The sequence below is a fragment of the Helicoverpa armigera genome, chromosome 30, assembly GCF_030705265.1.
Source record: "Helicoverpa armigera isolate CAAS_96S chromosome 30, ASM3070526v1, whole genome shotgun sequence".
In the NCBI taxonomy this organism is placed as follows: domain Eukaryota; kingdom Metazoa; phylum Arthropoda; class Insecta; order Lepidoptera; family Noctuidae; genus Helicoverpa; species Helicoverpa armigera.
The window spans coordinates 1802416-1825442 of NC_087149.1; the positions used below are offsets into that span (position 1 = coordinate 1802416).

The 23027-nt window shown below is 38.2% G+C and overlaps 1 protein-coding gene across 1 annotated transcript in view; it reads left to right on the forward strand.

The window, feature by feature from the left end:
* Nucleotides 1-1891: 1891 nt before the first annotated feature.
* The window catches only part of LOC110380106 (LIM domain-binding protein 2), a 48921-nt gene continuing 27785 nt past the window's right edge, over nucleotides 1892-23027 (forward strand). The window contains exons 1-2 of the mRNA XM_064042850.1: nucleotides 1892-2263; nucleotides 14773-15164. Of these exons, the coding sequence (XP_063898920.1) occupies nucleotides 2237-2263; nucleotides 14773-15164 (419 nt within the window). The 5' untranslated portion in view covers nucleotides 1892-2236. The remainder of the gene's footprint in view (nucleotides 2264-14772; nucleotides 15165-23027) is intronic.

A 23027-nucleotide genomic window follows, 5' to 3' on the forward strand; every position in this document is an offset into this window, starting at 1 on the left:
AAGAAGCCATTTTCAGTAGCTGGGCGACTGATGTAGATGTAAATAAATGGACAATTGGACAGTCAATCAAATCGGAACAGGGTTCCTAAGATTAATGCGTTCAAGAAAAATAAACAAAGTCATCAGCTTTGTCAAAATATACTTAGATCAGTCTTAAATATCTGGGATAGGTAAAAAACAGTAATTTGAATAGCTCTTTATTCAAAACTGCTAAGAATTTGATTTGGTTTGAAGTACTTCATCAATTATTTAAGTCTTAAGTGTACCAGGATCTCATAAGTTTGAAATTCTAAATCGAATACGATGTTGAGTCGACATTGCATAGCAGTAAACCTTTAAGATAGGTCCAGCCGCTTTACCGTTATAACGTAAACAGACTGTAACATAGGTATTGAATGAAAATGGCTATCCTATGTTGTATTTCTTAGAATATCTGTGAAATTCTGGCTTACTAGCTGTTTACCGCAATTGCACACGCATCCCGTGGGATAATGATCTCTACTATCCGTTCTGGGATACAATATAGCCTATGTAACTCGGGAAGAGCGTAGCTTTCCAACAGTGAAAGAATTTTTCAATTCGGTTCAGTAGTGCCGGAGCTTTCAAGTTCAGGGTGAAAACAAACACACAAAAAATGATTCCTGTGTATTATATCAGTTTAAATGACAATTCCTTTCCTAAAATTACACTTTATCATTTTCAAACTAAGATCTACTGGACAATTATACTAAAAATAGAGGCGTCGATGGAATGCTCGGAGCCATCACGACCCAAACGGGTTGGTGACCGCTGACTCCGCACTGACCGACGATACGGCTTGCCGACTCCAATAATTGTTTTCAAATTGAAAATCTTTATTTTATTGTGTTATACAACCTCTTTTCTAAAAAAAGGCGTAATATTAGGCATGAAAAAACAATTGTCTTTGCATCATTTCTCCAGCAATAAAAAAATAAGAAAAATAAATATGGCGCAACCTATCTTCTGCAATACGTAAAAGATTTCGTTAATAATTTCTTATTTATTTTCTAATTTCTATCAGTATTTTATACAAATACAGTAAAGTTAGGTATTTAAAAGGCTGTGCCTTGCTGTGTCCGAGTAAAGTCAGGTGTATTATGAGAGAGACAAGAAGATTATCATTTTTATTTTTCTCGCCGTGACAAGCGCATCGTTGGTGTTGAGCTTTCAGCTGATCAAGCGCTTTTGTTTACCCGATTGCTGGATTTGGGAAGATATTGCTTTTAACATTTTTAAGCTAGTTGACAGGATTTTGCAAAGTTAATATGTGTCATAAAATGTACTGTATGAGTTTAGACTTATTTGAAGTGATTGTAAGTAAGTAGGTATATAGTGTACCTAATACAATTATGTTATAAAGTCAATTTATATACTTAAAATATTATGTAAAAAAAGTGATTAGTGTGGTGTTGATAAACGGGTTCCTCATTATGATTGTGGACAATTAAAACTGTGAAATACAAGATAATCTACCGATTAATGAATCTTGTCATAAAATACATTATTTAAGAGTAAATTATATACCCTTCAAACTTATCTTTACATTAAATTTTTTATATAATACAAAGTAAGCAAAAAAATAATAAATTCGTTTTAACTAACTTTTCAAAATATCTAAGCTATCCCGTTGCCAGTACATTTATAAAGCTCAGTATTAAACCTAAAAACATATCAAAAATCTAAAAACAAAATCAACCAATCAGAAACATAAAAAAAAATATTAAACACCGCTTTTTGCCCAAAAACACAATCGCTTGAAGCGCTTTCTTGTCGCAAGCCAACAACCGCGCCACCTGTACGTTCCAAGTGTAGATAAAACAGTTCAGAAATACTGCGCGTCGGTAAAGCAGGCCCTCCCCCCGCGGCGGCGCGTACCCGACCCCTTCGGGGGCGAACGAAACCAGTGCGATCGAGCGACACACGCCGCGCGTACCTGCGACAAACGCCGTAACGCGCCACGCTACGCGATATCATGAACCGAACACAACTATACACGCATTTATTCAGTGAAATAATGTAAATAATAACGTTAATTAACATTTAGCATAGTTTTAGTGTTGTGTTGAAACCGTGAGCATTGTTTACCGGCCGGCGAACGCACGCCACAGCGCTCCCCGAAAAAAAAAACTCCGATGTCGGTGGCAGTGAGGATGCTTGCTTGTGTCAGTGTAGTGTATTAAAATAGGTAAATGTATAAACGGCGTGCTATGATCGTATGAGGAAGAAAAGCACAAGGAACATTGTAAGTGAAGAGCGTGTCGGCTCAGTGTTATTACTGTTGTTTGGGCAGAAATGCGGGGTAGCTCGCCCCAGTCCAAGGAGGTATTATCCGAGTGGGGCGGCCGCCGCTGATCAAAAACGGAGGTACGGAGGTCTATCCCTCGTGTACTCAGTGTTTTTTTTTACTGAAGCAGGTCCCACGTAACCCCTTTTTTGTGCGACGCGTTTTTTTTGGAGGGAATGTTTACGAATCGATACTCTTGTAGGTTATAAGCGCCTAGTACTCGCGTCTGAGTTCCTACACGCGTTTTTGATAAATAAACACAAAAAATCGATTGGTTCGATGGTTTTATTTTCGAAAACAGTGTTTGTTTTTTCCGTTGTCGACTAACTTCGGGCTTACTACACTGTTTGGGATAATTCGTATAGTTTTAGGTGCTCATCTTATGCTCTAAAGAAGTTGTACGTATATAATTGTTAGGTGGCAATCCAGTCAATGGAATTATACGTTCGCCGTGAGTGATAATGATAACAAATAAAAAATATAATGTAAATACGTATTTTTTGTTACTGATAAATAAAATACCTTTTGTTAGTTTTTAACGTGGATAAGCTGTGGTGAAGTTACAGAATGCACAGTATACTTTTTTTTAATTTTCGAATGTCAAACATTTGAAAATAAGAACATCTCTCTTCGCATTATGCTCTCCTGGTACTTTCAGGTAGCCAAATAATTATGAATATGCCAATTAACACCCAGAATCTAATTGGCTGTCTGACCCTAGATCAAAATATTTAGCCTAGGCAAGTCCCTAGACACGGCAGGCAGAAATTTAGACTCAAACTATGTACTATCTCTAGACCGTTAAACCGATCTGGTGGATCATTCATAAATGACATGGATATAGGTATGATAAATCTGAAATAATTAACTCGACCTGCTTGACTAGTTTTTATTTCTATTACGTCAAAACGGCTAAGCAAAATTCGATGATTTATTTAATACAGATACGGCAAGACTGGCTACGGACGGAGGCTTACAGAGGAAAAAAAATGTTGTAAATATGAAACAGTACATATACACAGTATTTCGAGTTTTTCCTCAAAAATCACGTTCCTTCTGTTAAGGAAAGGTTTCACGTCACGGGGCGAAGCCCTATTAACGTCTATCGGACAGTTAAAATGCTGACTAACAACCGTCCCCAATATTCTATCTAATATCATGGATTTGCTTAATAGAGATATAATTTTGTCGCTAGCCCCATACAATATACAAATTCCTATCTCTAAGTAAGAAAAACCAAAGATAGATAGAGTATTGGAAGTTGTATGCGTCAGACGACCGTACGATGTGACGATTTCGCCAATATACGCATTTGCAAATAAAATACGTCATGTAAAAATCAACCCTTTGCTAGGTCCAAAAAAGTTAAACAGACGTTTGATAATTTAGCTGTTAAAATAAAAGTACTAATACAAGATTTTCTCGATAAAGTCGATATGACTAGAAAGAATGTTACTGGTGTCATGACGGCAGATAGAAGAGTACTGAACACAAATGAAATTGGGTTAGGGACAGGAGTACGATGATGATGACATCTTCTAGAACACGTCGTGTCACACGTTTGTTCAACTTTTTTGTAATAACTCCAAGATGCTGACTTTTTGAGGATCCAAGCGAATCTGAGAATTACAGCTAGACATCGCACAATATAACAGTTTTCTACACGATTTAAAAAAAAAACAAATGGTAGTAAATCTTCTAGCGATCTATGTTGAAATAAGCCGATTCCGTAGTTGACAATTTTGATCCTAATGGATCTGCTGCTCAGCCAAACAACTTCAAACTACCTGAGATAAGACTTACGTGGTCATCTGCCTATCCCTGTCATATGTTGGGGTCGGCTTCCAGTCTAACCGCATGCAGCTGATTAGCACTGTTTTACATGTAGTTACTGGCTGTCAGACATCGTCATCCCAGCTACTTGGGCAGCCCGAACTATAACTTAAACGCGTCAAAAAATTCGTCCCCTTCACTGTTGACTGGGAGCGTGCCCAAGAGACTGGCAGCATTACCTCGTTGGATCACCATGCTGATCCTTTGTCCGAGGTAATAGCCAGCCTTTTGATCACGAGAAGCGTCAACCAGCCGCCTAAAGAGATCTGTATCTATATCTTACTAAATATAGGTATTTGACATAACTTGTATGGGACTTTTGTCAAAATTCTATCTCTAGTTAGCAATTCGACAGATGGATCCAATATTGGGAACGGCCGTAACTCTACATACATTTATGATAGTTTAACTGCAGAATTCCACATAGAAACTACGTCGTCAGTTCAGAAAGTTCTGTTTGAAATAAAGGCTATTTTCGCGTACTTTTCGCGATTTGACTCAGCTAAACTCTGTTTGGGAGTTTCAAAGCTGTGGAGGTCAGACAGGGGCTTTATGTACTTATACATACTATTTAGTTGCATCTTATTGGACTGAAAGATGACCTTCATCGTTAGACTTTTTACAATCACACTGCTGAGAACAGGTGTCCTAAGAGGTGTCGGATTGCCCAGGTTACTGGGTTGAGGAGGTCCAGTAGGTAGCGGCTTCATGTAAAACACTAGTACCTACTCTTAATATATTATGTACACCCCAACACAGAGAAAAGGCTAGGCAGATCATGATGCTGAGTTCATGCACCTTTTCAGACAGATTAGAGATGAGCATTAATCGCTATTAGTACCTGTCCTATTAGGCTGTGAAATCAGATAGGCAGTCACTCCATGGTACAAAGGTCTTCACGTCTTAGCCAAACTATATGGGCAACTTGGAATTTCGTGGCTGTCGCTGCGCAAATCCCAATTTTTAGGTGTCAGCGGGTGACGAAGATGAGCGAGGTCTACGGGCCACATGCGCTTTCCTGACCTCTGAAATTGTGTACCATCCTCCATGAAGTTTGGCGGCTACTAATCCTTAGCTACATCTTGTTTTAACCCGACCCCAAAGAATACGAAAATTACTCTGTTGTAAGTAATTAGCCAGTAAATTGTTTGAACGAACAGCACTGTTTCGTCAATCTTACGGTCAAATGTTTATAAACTCCGTTAGTTTGGTTCAGCACTGAAAATTATCGGTAGCTCACTGAAACAATCGACGGACATGTCTTGATTTTGTGGCACATTGGTATTATAACATCAATCCTTACTTATATTATAAATGCGAAAGTAACTCTGTATGTCTGTTGCGGTTTCACGCTAAAACTATTGAAGCGATTTCAATGATGCACAGATTATAGTCTAGAGCCTGACGAGACCATGGGCCTCTTATTCGGGCACAAATAGTTCGCTCGAAATGCGTGTGGAACTGCGAAGAATCTACATCTTCACAGCAATCTATCTTTGAAACCATGCTTTTGGGTGCTGCTAGGTCTCTCGCAATTTTGCAGCACTGCTTCAGGCCAGATACCCCAAGTGCGTGTCCACAAATGTTTCTTCTGATTTACTCGTAGTATTAGTATATAGCATAATATTTTTTTTGCAAATAGCGGAATCTCGACGTGATATCGCGCAGGCTCAAACAGACTACTTTTACGCGATTATAAGAAAAAGGAGCGCCTTCTCATTAAGTGGCTTCCACCAGCATTACCAGTGCCCCTAGCATATTGTGGTAGCGATGTACTAAAGTCTTATTCGCTGACCAAAGGGCAGAAGGCCAAATTTGACCCACAACAAATGTTTTTTTTTTTTTTCTTAAAACAATTTTAATGCTTGAACGTGAAACATAGTAGACTTAAGTAGACAGTGGTTTTAAGGAAACTGACATTCATGAAACTTGGGCCTTAGACAATATCTTTCCTACTTCAAATATCTATATACTCAATGGCAAAAATACGTAACAGATCACTATAATTCGCTAGGCGAGTAAAAAAAACTGGAACGCGGTCTGTTTAGGTAGCCCCGAAACTTGTTTTTACAAGTACCTACATCGCACATTGCAGTGACGAAATTGTCTTAGCTTTTAGTCGTAAAACTGCTTGTTCTTTATATATAACTGTTTCTCGCGAAATTCACTACTTTGAGTAAAGTTCGGACCAAAAACTACGTTGAGTTATCCATTTTGACTTCTTGCGCATTTGTTAGTACAGTAGACGGCACATCAGTGGTAACTGTGATGCACCTTAACTCAATAGTAATAAGTACGATTTTCCTATAAAACTGTTACCACTGACCTGAAGTCGACTGTACCATAGATTTAGGATCCCACTGCCGTTTGATAGATTGGCACTGCATGACAGATAACTATGTTAGCTTCATGATAGTAAACAAAAAATAACAAAACACTACTACGCATTCATGAAAGCGTCAAATACTTAGCTAGCTTCAGAGACATCAATTTGGTAAGGAATGGTCAGTCCCACGGGACGTACGTGAAATCGCGGGAATAATATACATATGTACATCCATATGCACTTAACAAAAGGCAGTTAATTTCTTTCTTTAAGTAGATGTTAGTAATGAAATCGCCGAATCACATTGCGCCGGTTTTGATAAGATTTTTAAAACGATAAGGTAAAGGTCATTAGCAGGATGCAATTTATTCCTTTCAAGTTCTACTGAAATTGTTAGTATACTTACAAAAATAAAACAATGTTACCCTCTGACGCTTTACTCCACAGTTTGAAATTATACATAGATACCTACATAGATTGCAAGTTTTAGAAAATCTCTAGTTACTAATAATCTGATTCACTCTACTACTACTATACTCTATCCACGGAAGCAAGAGCTAAAAGGTAAACAAAGAATGACACTTTTTCAAGATGGCGGTATAACCCGACCGATGATAAAATCACAGATACTGCGAACATTTTACACAAAAATGTGACGTTTTGTCATTCTTTGTTTACCTTTTAGCTCTTGCTTCCGTGGATAGAGTATAACACCTTAACGTGCTGCCTGTGCATGGATGTATCGACACCTTCCTTGTATGTTCTTAAAACCCAGTAGACAGTTTTTGGGCCCTGACTGGGAATTGAAGCCGGTCATTGTGTGCAACAGTGACGCTTACTACGACTACACCAACGAGATGACGATCAGAATCTGTCCTGCTTGTGATCTCTCTCCGGTGGTGTCGGATTGCCGTCCCGTCGCGCCATGAGAGTGAAGGAATAGTGAGTGCACCTGTGTCTGCGCGTACGCCCCTTCGCTATCTCCATTGAGAACAGCCCCTGTAGCCAAATATCGGTGTGGACCACATCTTATGCGAATATTATAAAGCTGTAGAGTTAAGTTTGAAAACGCCAATTGCACCAAATAAGTTTGTACTTATATTTTAAATCAGTCTGATTTAAAATATAATTTCAGTAATTGAAGAAGACTACTTTTTATTCGGGCGCTTACAGCAGTATCCAAGGGACACGCACGGGTAAATCAATCCGTTGGCAGAAGCTAATTATTATATGTTTCTACAAATAATTTTCTATTTCGGAAAGTCCCCAATATTTTAATCAAAACTCCAGACATGTTTCGAACTAGTTCCTATAATAATAGTTAATTTACAATAGCAATACTGACCAGCAAAAAACTGGCCAGTTTCACGGCCGTTCCTAGCACATAATAAGTACCGAAAATTTTAGGTTACGCTTTTTTGGCGGCAAATTGCACTTGCTTTGGGTCAACGGTCGTAAGTGGCTAACTACAGTTAGCAAGCTTGTTGAACGTTTTAGCCGACTTCAAAAAATGTTGTGCGTGTATTTTTAGATACGACAAGTATTAATGTAAGAAAATAAAAGCTATTTGTTATTTCTACGCTGGATGCAGGTCGCCTCCAACAGGTATCTGTGGAGATCTAAGGGGGAGACCTATGTTCAGCAGTGGACGTCCTATGGCTGAGATGATGATGATTTGTTATTTTGGACTTTACTACCTACTTTACTCTTATTTCTTTGTAGTAAAACAAACGTAGTTGGGAAAAGGCTAGGCAGACTACTGAACCGATTTTAATAAAATTTCATATACAAAAAGGATATAGGCTTATTTTTATCCGGATGCGGGAAATAGGTTTTCCATAATAGTCTCATTGATCTAGTCTGGTCAGTCTCCGTTACGGATCATGAGGTTATGGGTTCAATTCCAAGGTCGGGCATAGTGCTACCACAATAGACTGACAATCTCTATATTATACTACTAGCCGTTTTCCCGCGGTTTCACCCGCGTCCCGTGGGAGCTACTGCCCGCACCGGGATAAAATATAGCCTATGTTACTCGCAGATAATATAGCTTTCTAATGGTGAAAGAATATTTTAAATCGGTCCAGTAGTTTTTGAGTTTATCCATTACAACCAAACAAACAAAGTTTTCCTCTTTATAATATTAGTATAAGTATATAGACTAATGACCTGACTTGGCTTCACACCTGGCTATGCTCTACTGAACTATACGTATCAACATTCTTCTTCAGTGTGAATCGTATTCAAATCTGTTCAGTAGTTGTGGATGTTTCTTACTCTTTAAGCCAAAAACTAATGATCGGATTTTGATTGAACTCTGCAATAACTTTACTCATATTATAAAAACTAAAGTAAGTTTGTCAGTCACGCCTTCATTCCAAAATTACAATACTTAAGCCTACTTAACTGATTCAAATTCATCCTCCGAGCCTTTTTCCCAACCATGTTTGGGTCGGCTTCCAGTCTAACCGGATTCAGCTGAGTACCAGTGCTTTACAAGAAGCGACTGCCTATCTGACCACCTCAACCCAGTTACCCGGGCAACCCGATACCCCTTGGTAAGACTGGTGTCAGACTTACTGGCTTCTGACACCAAATTGATTCAAGTTGATACACAGATGTTCTACGAGCCCCAGAAAGGACATAGGCTACTTTTTATCTAGGAAGAGCAGTAGTTCCCTTACAACGCCAAAAACCGCAGGGAACAGCTATTTTACTAAATAAATGATAAAGCATGAAAACCCATAAACTATATTATATATTTGCTTCCTTATCAAACAGTCCATGTAATAAGTACCCAGAAATGAGGAAAAGTTATTCAAATAACTAATCCAGAGGTTTTAATCGGTTACTGGGCTAATATAAATAACCCACGTGGTAACTACTACTTCTAACACTTAGAAACTTATAATTTTATTAACCAGTTTTACAGTATTCAATCCATGCATCGGTTCTCTCAAAGAAGATCAGCCAACTGCGCAAGACATATTATAGTGCACAAGCATTTGCGCAGACACAGGTGCACTCACTATTCCTTTACTCATTCATATACACTCTTTTGCAAAAAAAACGGGCACCTATACGAAATCTTAGTTTTAAGGACTTTACGTGTATTTCAAAGGGTTTTAATGATTGTAGTATGTTTCTAGCATCAAAAGGGTTAGCCAAGCATGCGTGAGAGTGTATTCTAAATTTGAATTTTGTATGATTGCTAAGAAATTGGTTAAACCTTGTTTTGGACTAATTGCCGACAGAAAGTTCGTCGGTGTTTTGAAAAGTTTTTGAAGTGATTTTCAGAAAACTGATAATGCAGTTTTAATTAGTGATTAATGTACCTTTCTGTTAGATCAAAACATTTTTGAAAAACTATGCGTATTTGATAAAATTTTCACCGGCTCTATATGGACTATACTGATGATTGATGGCAATGTTAAGAGTTTCGGTATTTTAGTGTAAAGCGTTCTATTGTTTAGATATTGTACCCACGTATTTTAAAATATCGCATTTTCATAAATAAACACTATTTAGAGGAGTATCAGTACCTTGGGCTGCGACAAAACCAATTTAAAGTTAGCAGTGCCGATCACAACTCGTCTCCTATCGGACTTTGACATTTTTAAAAGTCTTGAAATTCTACAAAATACAGAAAATAGCGCATAGATTGTGAGCACGAGGTCTTAAGGTCTCGTAATCACTGATTTTTAAACAACCTCGTCTCTTGGGAAACTCCGTAGACCTCTGAAGATCTATGAGTCTGAACGTTCAAATATCGTGTTTTCATCCCACGGACATTTTATTAAATAAACTTGCTTGCACCGAGATTTTCTGGCATCCACAGCACTTTCCTGCTTAAATCATAACAATAATTGGCTATCTGCTCATTTCTTAAGAAACATACGTTTGGAAAATAATTTTGAATTCTTGACTCCCTTTCAGCTAAATCATCGTTTAGTAACCCGATGCCTATGGAGTTATCGAGAGCTTCAACGCGGCAATAATTTGACTTTTTAGATAGCTTTAACCCTCTTCATCATTTTTCATGTGGTTAATTTTAACATTCATCACAAAATTTGGTATTTTTTTAATGTCAAAGTCCGATAGGAGACGAGTTGTGATCGGCACTGCTAACTTTAAATTGGTTTTGTCGCAGCCCAAGGTACTGATACTCCTCTAAATAGTGTTTATTTATGAAAATGCGATATTTTAAAATACGTGGGTACAATATCTAAACAATAGAACGCTTTACACTAAAATACCGAAACTCTTAACATTGCCATCAATCATCAGTATAGTCCATATAGAGCCGGTGAAAATTTTATCAAATACGCATAGTTTTTCAAAAATGTTTTGATCTAACAGAAAGGTACATTAATCACTAATTAAAACTGCATTATCAGTTTTCTGAAAATCACTTCAAAAACTTTTCAAAACACCGACGAACTTTCTGTCGGCAATTAGTCCAAAATAAGGTTTAACCAATTTCTTAGCAATCATACAAAATTCAAATTTAGAATACATGCTTGGCTAACCCTATTGATGCTAGAAACATACTACAATCATTAAAACCCTTTGAAATACACTTAAAGTCCTTAAAACTAAGATTTCGCATATGTGCCCGTTTTTTTTGCAAAAGAGTTTATTTTGAGACAGATATTAACGTGCCCTCTGATGCACGGGTGAAGCAATCACCAACTTCCGGACTACGAGCTGCTCTGTGAATGTTTCTTAAACCGATCCGGGAATTGAACCCGAATCCTTGGGCACAGAAGGCGCTCTATGCGAATACTAGACCAACACAACAGTTAGCAGTTTTTGTGAAGTCTTCGAAACTACTGAACCGACTTAAAAAAATATTTCCCTGTTAGGAAGCTACACTCTTCCCGAGTAACATAGAGGCTATATTTCATCCCGTTACGGGCAGTAGTTCCCACGGGACGCGAGAGAACCCGCGGGACAACATATACAAATTGTATTGTATGCAGTTGCATCCAAAAATAGCTGACAAAATTGTACAAAACTCAAATGTTTTTAAAATACAAATCCAAGGACGGTTTTGGCTTGAATGATAAATCTTTTTTCATGGGACTGTGCAGTGCAGTGCAGGTAGAAAATGACTCAGTGGCCTTGAGAGTGATGCATTATTTCGCATTGTTTTAACTCCTTGCTGTTATGCTAGCCTGGTACTTTGGGTATGAAGTTTTGGGAGATTTGTCAAGCGTTTTTTTGTATAGAAGGATATATTTTTTTTGTATTTTGTCTAGAAATAAATAAAATTCCTCAAAAAATCTATACAAAAATTATAAAAGTGATGAAGAGTTTGTTTGTTGGAACTACCAGGACCGCTTTTAATAATTCTGTAACTATTAGATAGACCAGCCCATTTACTCGAAGAAGGCAAGTTATTTTAGTAGTATTATAATTATAATCTAATATCATTTAGCTATGCTTTTTCCAAAACTCATATATCGGCGTTGGTTTCTAATCTAACTGGATGCAGCTGACTACCAGTGTCTTACAAGGAGCGATTTCCTATCAAGATGTCCTACTGGCTTTTGACTACTCGAAACAACAAAGTCACAAAAAAGTCTTACATGGCCACCCCATCCACTAGCAGGCCGCAGAAAGCGTACCACTTAACCTTGAACGATACACCTGTGTTTTACTTAGAACAAACACAAGTAGAACTTTAATAAAAAACTTTAGTAAGAATCTTCTGAATAATATAACACTCCACCTGTGTTACTGTTGAAAGTTCAAGCCCTAATTTTAGCCCGCGATAACTTGGCACGCGAGTGATCTTCCATGCAGTCACCTCGGCTGTTATGCGCTCCTGGTATTTTAATTGCAGTCTCCTGGTTGCGGAAGAGCAACTGTTGGTTTGATTGTTGCTGGGTACGTTAGCAATTTAGGCTGTGTTCAAACCAAACTGACTGTCAGTCGCCGAATGTGAGCGAACGTTACGCAGTTTATTGTATTTCCATACATACACTTTTTCGTTCATCTAACATACGCTATGAGTAATATGCATAGATGCTGACATTCGGCGACTGAAAGTCAGTTTGGTTTGAACGCAGCCTTACAGTCTCGCCTTGTCGAAGAGTTGCAGTGCCGATGCCGTACGGCTGTCGCACCCCGCGATTTGTATGTAAACAGTGTGGAATGCAATCCATATGAAACGCCCAATTTGAAAGAAAACCTTTCTCTATGTATTTGGTATACCTGATGACGGTCTTCTGTGTACCAGTTACTACATACCACTTAAATCGGTTCAGTACTTTTGGTGTAAAAGTCCGACAGACAGACAGAGTTACTTTAGCAAAGATTGAAACTAACCCATCAAAATAATTGTAAAATAAATTGCATCATTACAGATGACTAGATAAATCGTAATCTGAAACGGCTTCCGTATGTCCAAGGACGTTAAAGTACCAGGATAGCAGTGCTCAAAGGAGCATAGATCGAAAGATACAAAACGAGTAGCGACAGGTTGCTAGCTCATCGGAACCTGTTTGTGAACAACACGGAAAGATAGACCTATGCCTTGTTACTTGTATGTAAGGCTAAGACCCAGACAACCCGATACTTCTTGGTTATAAAGAAATAAAATAAAAAGACCTTTCTGGCTTCTTACTACCCGTAAGGACTGCCAAAGATGTTCAAATGACATCCCTTCAATTTAGCGTGCCTTCTGAAACATGGAGGAACTCGTCATTACAAGATGGTCATCATCCACGTTGCTTAACCTTATGAATGATCCACCCGTTTGGACCACCCACCCACTACAAATGAATATAGGTACATAGTTACTCTAACACAGACGAAGCCATGGTCAGAAGTTAACTAATAGACATCTGTCACGTACGATCATACACAGCTAGACTAAAAATACTAGTACCTAAGTACTGAGTCCTCTAATAACAGCCCAAATCCGCCTTAAACTAGATCATTTTGCTTACAACTCAAGCGCATGTCAGTTAAAAGGATACGTTCATTAGGAACTACTCCTTGTCATTTGTGTGCTCCTAGTATCTGTATGGATATGCTAGTATGTTTTCCTGGGGTTTTGCCTGCTTCCTGAGGGAACTACTTCCCGTAGTAGATTCACAAATAACGTGGCTTTCTGAAAATAATTTATTTTTTTCCAAAATCTGTTCAATATATCCAGAAATGACATAAACAACATTAAAAATTCTACCTGTCCTCTTATGTATGATAAAGATTGGCATACAAGTGCTTATACTAGCTGTATCCCTTGTTTTTGTCCGCTTTCTGGTAGAATCGTTTCCCGCATCTATCTCAAAACCCTGCAATTTCAATGATCCTATAAAAAGTTACGTGAATCCCGGTTATTGTCACCTGTATGTAGCTTTTTGATAGTTTCGGCTATCAAAATTATAAATATAAACTCAGGTTTCAGGGAAACTTTGAGAATAAAGAAAATACACGTAATTTTTTAACTGACCCAGGAATTGATCCTGAAATTCCGTTTATAAAACACATTTACTTAACAGACTTGACGCGCCTGTCTTTATTTTGCTTAGCCGTTCGATATGAAGACTTTATTCTACCAAAATCAATTTACAAATTCTACTCTTAAAAAAACAAACAAAATAATCCAATTTAATAGACCGTACACTTTCTATATTTAGCAATAATATACAATTTACTGAGCATATGACGTAAGTACACCGCTGCACTCAAGTTGTGTAACGTCTGTATAGAAATAGTTCAATAAACTCAACATGAGCCGCCGATTGTATCGGAGTGACAGCGATGTTCGGTTTTCGAATGACAAGTTTTTTGAACTGTTCGAAAAAAATAGGAATAATAGGTTACCTTCTTACTGACCAGTTTGCAAATGTGGGATCGGCGCGTACAATCTTTCTTAATCTGATCTCTTCGGTTAGCATGTTCTCCTGGTAGCAAGAAGTAAAGGGCAACAGTCCCTCTGTTGCAAATAGATTCTTCTTTAATAGATGACCCTGAGAACGAATCTAGGGTTCTGGTTCATAAATCTAGAAAACATGTAAAATGATTTTAACCGACTTCCCAATTGATTGATGTCTGTATAAATCTTAACCACGTCTTCTTGGAACTAAGAAGTAGAGGGCATGTGCTCTGCGAACAACAACTTCATCATTATCATCAGCCTATCGCAGTCCACTGATGGACATATGCTTCTCCAAGTGCACGCCACTGAGATCGATTTTCGAACAACTTACTGCTCTGCAACCTTGACTACCTAGCTATAGAATAATTATAATTGTTATATGAATCTCTTAGGTAACCATGTCCTCCTGGTACCCAGATGTCGGTGGGGCTGCAGCGGCGCGTGCCGGCGCTGGACGAGACCGGCGGCGGCGTGCCTGCGGCGTGGAAGAGCGGCAACAGCGAGCCGCCATTCGCGTCGTTCGCGCCGCCTGCTGGCTCCCCGGCGGGGCCGGCGTTCGCCGCGTCCCCAGCCCCGTCGACCCCCGGGCCGGGGTTCGCGGGCCCGCCGTACGCGGCGCCGGGCCCCTTCGGCTCGCCGTCGGCCCGGCCGGGCTCCGGCGGCGGCTTCCCCCCCGGCCCGCCGCAGCAGCCACACTTCCCCGGGCCGGGGTTCGCGCCGCCGGGGTCCCCCTTCCACCCGCACCCTCCACATCCGCCTATGCCGCCTCACCCGCATATGATGGCGCCCTTGCCGCCGCCTGTTGACAGGTGAGTCTTATGATACCCTAGTACTTAAGATGAAGATCTTACCATGATGACCAGCAACGTAATAATATGATAGGTCACTGGCCCATTGGGTCAAGTCTGATTTGCTGAATACGGCTAGTAGTCTACTGCCATAATGGTCCACTACTTACATATGACAGTTTAGTGGTTTTAATTTAAAACAGGCAAAGGAGGTTGAAGAGTGTGCCTGTGAAAAGCACGTTACGTTATTTTTTTTAAGGCTGAAAATCAGAACTTTTAGAATCAAAATACAAGCCCAACACAAAACGTAGTCCTAAGTCATGGTGACGCAACAAACTATACATATTACACAAATGAATTATACTTCAAATATCAATAGTTCCATTGAATCCATCCTTCAATGAAATAAAAACTATCACCATATAATTTATTTATTGAAGGAATGAAAAATAAACCTACAGTTTTTGCCAAACGCGCATGCAGTCCATAGCTCTTTACGCAGCGATCCTCGCAATGTTCCAAGAGATGAGAGACTAAAAATTTCGGCGAGAATTACGCATCAGTTCTTATATTTCTGCTTTTACGATTTAGTACATATCTGCGACGTACAGTGAGGTACGCAGTATCTTTTAGGCCAAGTTCACCGACAAAAATCGCCCGTTTAGACTGAAAATTAAGAGGACGAATTGGAATTTTTGGCGCCAAGGATGTCAATTTTTCTCAGTAAATACAAAACGGATCAAAATACAACTTGGTTACCTGAAAGTTCATGATATAAGCCTTATTTTGTTAGTTGTAGAAACATGATTAGGTAACTTTTATAACAGAGAAAAATATATCAAACATACCTCTTTTTAAAAAGAGATTCACATATTATGGGCAAACGGGACCGATTTAAGCCTCTTAACTTTTTTAGTAGTTGAGTATATACATACTCTTTAAAATGGTAGTAGGAATTTTTATTAAATTATCATTTCTAAATATTAAAATTACAAAACCATTTTGTCGCTTACGACTTTTAGTTATAAGCTAGCGCGCGTATTGTTATCCTCGCCCCGCTCAGACGCTCCGACCCCTTTTGGCGCCTTAGATGCGCGTGCCGGTTATGGAATTATTGTTGACCACTTCCTCGCCTTAAACGTAAAAAAATCATAGACAATAGTTGTTTTAAGACAACTATCATTTAGTTGTCGGTGCAATGGGGATTTTTTTTAACGACGTCAAAAATCATCAAATGACTCCTCCCGCTGTGGGTTAGCAGCGGTGAGGGAGAGTCAGACTCTTACTGACTAAAAACCGTCGTGTCCCGTCATAGGCCTTTATGTACCAGGGCTGCGGTATCTCTTTCGAACAACCCGCAGCGTGCAATGGGGCCTTAAGGTGTCTACACACCAAAGCCGCTGATGCCGGCGGCACAGCCCGGCGGCCCGTATTTTGTACAATCATGCGGCATGATTGTACAGCCGGGCTGTGCCGCCGGCCTCAGCGGCTTTGGTGTTTAGACACCTTTAGATACAAAATTTACTGATGCAACTAACTTCAGTATCTCTTAATAATCCAACAAAATATTTAAGTATTTAATAACCGCACAAATAATAATGCAGTAATAACTAACTATCTATTGCAATAATCTGCGCTAAAAGAAACATTTCTGAACTTTGTTCTAATGATAACGCACTGATAAGGTGCGCAGACGCCGACTAGACTTTACGGACCGGAACCCTATTGTTTTGTGAAAAATCTTTACATTCTCAAATTGCATTAGTAAGCTAGAATATTTCCGTCGACTTTTCCCGTATATCATCATCAACTTTCTGCCATTCATCATCACCTGCCTAGCCCTTTCCCAACTATGTTGGGGTCGGCTTCCAGTCTAACCGGATGCAGCTGAGTACCAGTGTTTTACAAGGAGCGACTGCCTATCTGGCCTCCTCAACCCAGTTGCTAGCAATCTAGTACCCATTGTTAAGACTGGTTGTCAAACTTACTGGCTTCTGACTACCCGTAACGACTGCCAAAGATGTTTAAATGACAGCCGGGACCTACAGTTTATCGAGCTTTCTGTAACACGGAAGAACTCGTTATAACAAGATGGTCACCCATCCACGTTGTTAACTTAAGTTTTATAATAACGCACGGCTTTGACTTAGCCACGACTTCTTAATCATCATCTTCCTTCTGCCCTTATCCCAATTTTATTTGTGCTCGCAGCATGTTTTCTCCTTCCATACTCTTCTATCTGCCGTCATCTCACAAGTAACATTCTTTCTAGCCATGTCGACTTTCACACAATCCATCCATCGTTTCTTTGGCGATTTCCTATTAGCATGTTCAAGTATCTTCAGGCTTATAATATTAGAGTCACTTCATGAAATGCTTGATAATTTCATGACATGGTCACTTTTCATGGCGTTTTTTAACCATCCCTGAAATATGATCCCCTGGTATCCCTTCGCCCGGTATTGCATAAGATTATCGATTATTTCAGGAAGTTATGAAATCCACGATAGATACAAGTCTGCTTACACTTTTGACGAATAGGTTTCATCCGATTTATCCCAAGCCTCTTCTCAGTAAGAGAAGATATGAGCATTCATCACCACCGCATACATTTGATTATTTCATCATCTGCCGAGCCTTTTACCAACTATGTTGGGGTCGGCTTCCAGTCTAACCGAATGTAGCTGAGTACCAGTGTTTTAAAAGGAGCTTGGATGATTTCTTAACTCGAAAAATAGAAAAAAAACGAACAAAAAAATAATACCGACTTCAACCTATACCAGTATACTTAGATTTTCCTAAGACCTAAGATTTTCTCCTAAATCTGAAAAATACTATGCCGAAAACCGCAAAATCAATCCAGTCAAACTTGAAATAATCACGCACAAACATACAGGTCAAACTGAGAACCGTTTTTGAAGTCTTCTAAAGGTAAAAGAAATCTTCAATCATCAATGATTTTCTTGTATTTTTTAATTAGTAAATAAAACGAGAAATCTCAAAAAATTTACCTTCTCTGAAAGAATAAAAAATATGCCCCTAGTGTAAGCGTGTCGGTATGCTGCGTATATTAAAATCAATTCAGCCAAAAGTACAACATACTATATGAAGTCAGAGTTAAAGTAAGAACCACTTTTTTTTAAGTCGGTTAAAAATCTCACGATCTTTTTCTATCATTGACAAAAAAAAATTTTAATCAGTAAATATGTATTTTAAAAAAGAATCCTCAAAATTGTACCTTCTCTGAAAGAATAATATATGTATACATATGTGCCCTAGTGTGTGTGCTAGTAGAACCTCCCTTTTTGAAGTCGGTTAAAAAACAATCAGTCAATGATTTTCTTGATAAAGCCAAAATAAGTATTTTTTCTAATCAGAGAGCAAAACTCAAAATTTACTTACTCTGAAAGAATAAAATATATGCCCCTCATCTGTGTAGCAGTGTCGGTGTCCTGTGCTTGTAGAATCTCCTTCTTTGAAGTCGGTTAAAGAAACACTATATTTTCCTTCACAATTAATCAATGATTTTCTAGATAATGCTAAAAAACTTTTTTTTTTATCAGTAAATAAAACGAGAAAACTCAAAATTTTCCTTCTCTGAAAGAATAAAATATACACCGCCTGTGTGTGTAAGCGTGTCGGTGTGCTACGTCTGTGTGCGTGCTCGACTCGGGCTATAAAACTGTACCTCCTTTTTTGAAGTTGGTAAAAAAAAACACGAAATTTTCGTATCCTTCACCAATTTTAATCCATGATTTTCTTGATGTAGTTAAAAAAACAGTAAATACGAAAAACTCTTACCTTCTCTGAAATAATAAAATATTTGCCGCAAGTGTGTGTAACCGTATCGGTATGTAGCGTTTGTAAAACCTCCTCTTTTCAATCGGGTAAAAGAACAATATTTTCGTTCACAATAAATCAATGATTTTCTCGATAATGGCAAAAAAAGATTTTTTTAATCCGTAGATAGGTTAAAATAACGAGAAAACTCAAAAATTTTACCTTCTCTGAAAGAATAAAATATACACCGCCTGTGTGTGTAAGCGTGTCGGTGTGCTACATCTGTGTGCGTGCTCGACTCGGGCTATAAAAGCGTGTACCTCCTTTTTTGAAGTAAATTTTTAAAAAAAAAACACGAAATTTTCGTATCCTTCACCATTTTCAATCCTTGATTTTCTTGATACACCCAAAAAAAATCTGCAAATACGTAAAACTCAAAAATTCACCTTCTCTGAAAGAATAAAATATATACCGCTTGTGTGTAAGCGGGTCGGTAGATCCTATAGGTCGCAGTGTTTGTAGATCCTCCTTTTTTTGAAGTTGGTTAAAAAACACTATATTTTCCTTCACAATTAATCAATGATTTTCTAGACAATGCCAAAATAAGTATTTTTTTCTAATCAGAGAGCAAAACTCAAAATTTTAGGTACCTTCTCTGAAAGAATACATATACACCGCCTGTGTGTGTAAGCGTGTCGGTGTGCTGTGTTAGTGTGCGTGCCCGACTCGGGCTATAAAACTGTGTCTGTGTGGGTGCACAGTAAATGTAGGTGAATGTAGTATGTACTTGTATGTTGGGGTAAGGTTAGAGGATTGGGTTTAATTAATATTATAATAAATATTGTTTTTTTTTTGCATTTTTTTAATAGTTTTTTTTCTTGTTTTGTGGATTTGTTTTGAAAATAGTGTGTTTTTTAATAGATTTTATTGTCATGTTTGTAAAAAAATATCTTGAAAAAAAGTATTAAGAAGTGTTTTAGTTTTTGATTTAAAAAAATTGGTTTATGTCTTGAAACTTTTGGTTTGGTTATGGAAACTAACTTCCGAGAAAAAAAATTGTATGTATATGTCTTAGATATATTACCTTCGCTAAGTATGTAAAAAAAATGGAATTCTAGTTTTTTTTTCTTATTTTCAAAACTAAAACAAAATCGTTTACAAAAATAAACTACTGACCTTCTTATTATTCTAATAATAACACACTTATTCATTAAAATCAAAAACAAAATTTTGATATCCCAAAAAAAAAATTGCTTCACCTCATTTTCCCAACGCTACAATCCCACCCCTACATACCTAACTTAAGTATAACATCGGTATACTACCAACTTAAGTTGACCCCCACCAACATGGAAGCTTCACCCACCCAGAGACCTTCACAAACTGGTCGTATAACATCGGTAGAACTCGACCAACGTACATTGATCCTCGCCGATATGAAAGCTTCTGCTTGGCGAAGGTCTATACGAACTGGTCGTGTAATACATAGCTATATTGAAACTCCACTTCGCTCGAGTGTCGTCTGCCGCGCTCCGCGATCAGAACGATTCGAAATTCGAATGAATATTTTTTTTTTGTAATTTTTTTACGTTTTTTTTTATTATTTTTTTTTATTTTTGGAGGGTTGTCGTGTAAGTTGGGTAGATTATAATTGTGACATCGAATTTTGATTGTTTATTTTTCTGATTTATACTGTATTCTGGTGGTTGAGGAGGTCAGACAGTCGCTCCTTGTAAAACACTGGTACTCAGCTGCATCTGGTTAGACTGGAAACTGACCCCAACATATCGTTTATATTTTCTAGTTATACTATTTCAGCTGAGGAGGTCTGATAGGCAGTCACTCCTTGTAAAACACTGGTACTCAGCTGCATCAGGCTAGACTAGAAGAGAGAGACCTCTAGTTGGGGAAAAGCTAGGCAGATGATGAATAATGATTCTTATGTAATTCCTGCAGGCTGGTTATCACTACCTGCCTCAAAGAGGTTTATACGGTTTTCAGCATCAAAGAAAATGTTAAAATGGCTCACGTGCCTGTAATTTTATCTGTCGGCAAAACCGTTTCGAGTTATCAAACGGTATACGTATGTATGTTCATTATGTTTTTTTTTTAAGGGAAAGATTCTTTCTAAGTATATCTTGGACATAAATGACTGATGAAAAGGTGAAGGAAAACATCTCGAGGAAACTTTTTTTTTTTTCCGACGTTAAAAATCATCAAATGACCCCTCCCGCTGTGGGTTAGCAGCGGTGAGGGAGTGTCAGACTCTTACTGACTAAACACCGTCGTGTTCCGTCATAGGCCTTTTATGTACCAGGGCCGCGGTATCTCTTTCGAACAACCCGCAGCCCCGGCAGGCCTTGGCCCTGCTGGGCCCCGCTGGGGTTGCTGACATCTGGATTATAGAGTCTGAAATCACCAACCCGCATTTTGTTGTTTATAATGTTATTTATTATAGTGCAAGTGTATTCTCTATAGTAATATTACTGTTAGAACGTATCTAGTATACACCTGGAGTCGTTCTTCAGCCATTATGACCTTGACCTTCCAGGGTCAGTGGAGGTTAATTTAATTATTAGATTAATAAGTTTTCTGAGTATTTTAGACACCAATAACTGAGTAAAGGTGATATAAATATTTTGAGGAAAATTGCTCTTTAAGCAAGGATAGTGATCACGTTCCTTCGTTGTATGAGAAGAGGATGAGCCCTGTAGTGCAGAGTCAAAGGCTGATGATGAATTAATATAGATATCAGTTAATTAGTACATATATGTATAGGTTTACAATTATAAAATTAACACGAGTAGGCTTATGTCCACGTTGTAAGTCAGCTAGTGTCTTACAAGAGTAAGCTGACAAAAATTAACATCGATTCAGCCATATTTCTTAAATACATATAAGCTTATTTGATAGAAGAGTATGGAAGGAGAAAACATGCTGCGCCGACCCCAAATAAAATTGGGATAAGGGCAGGAGGATGATAATGATGATAATGATATTAGCTTATTTTACTAACGAATAGTGCAGCTTAATTACATGTATCAGTTGATTCCGTCTACAGATTACCTACAATAACTTATGTATTAATCATAGGACTACTCTACATTATTAGGATAAATAAAAGCCATATTTAAACACTCCGGTGAATTGCTATTTCCTATCTATCAATGCCACTTTAATATAGAAGAAACATTTTTGTTTTTACCCCGAAGACTCCGAAACTACAGAACCGATTTGAAAAATTCTTTCACTGTTGGAAAGCTACACTCTTCCTGAGTAACATAGGCTAAATTTTATCCCAGTACGGACAATAGTTTCCACAGGAAGCGGGTAAAACCGCAGAAAAACGGCTTGTCTATTTATGAATACAATTACTTAGTATCAGATACTGACCTACATTTGTACTGCTAAATTATATGACTGAAATTCTGTTGTTTCGGCTGAAGTTCAATGAATTGATGATGAATGCAGACCGATAAATGAGAGACTGCAGATGGTTATAGACTACTTTTTTATAAATGGGTCCCCTGAAGGATAAGCATTGCCATCCAGCGAGGCAATGCTGCCGGGCATTGCCTGCCATTTAGGCTTTTTAGTCCATTACATATGACTTATTTTTTATTCTTTATTGCACACTTAACAATACATATAAAAATAATAAGGACAGTTTATGTACAATGGCGAGCTTAACCCAGAATTGGGTTCTCTCATCATCATCATCACCCTCCTTCCCGTATCCCAATTTTATTAGCGGTCGGCGCAACACGTCTTCTCCTTCCATACTCTTCTATCTGCCGTCATCTCACAAGTAACATTATTTCTTACCATATCTACTTTCACACAATCCATCCATCGTTTCTTTGGTCTTCCTCTTCCACTATATCCGTCCACGTTCATACCTTCTTCACAACATGACTAATAAATTATATTAAACGTTTCTAAAGTAGTTCACTACGGGTGCGAGTGAAAATCAAGTGAAACAGTCAATAAATAATACAAGTATAAGTACTGAATAGCCTCTAGAATTCGACCATTCTTATGGCGTATCTGCCAGTTCAAGGCCTCTCCGTGACCTTTCACCATGCCTTACCATCAATCAAGTAC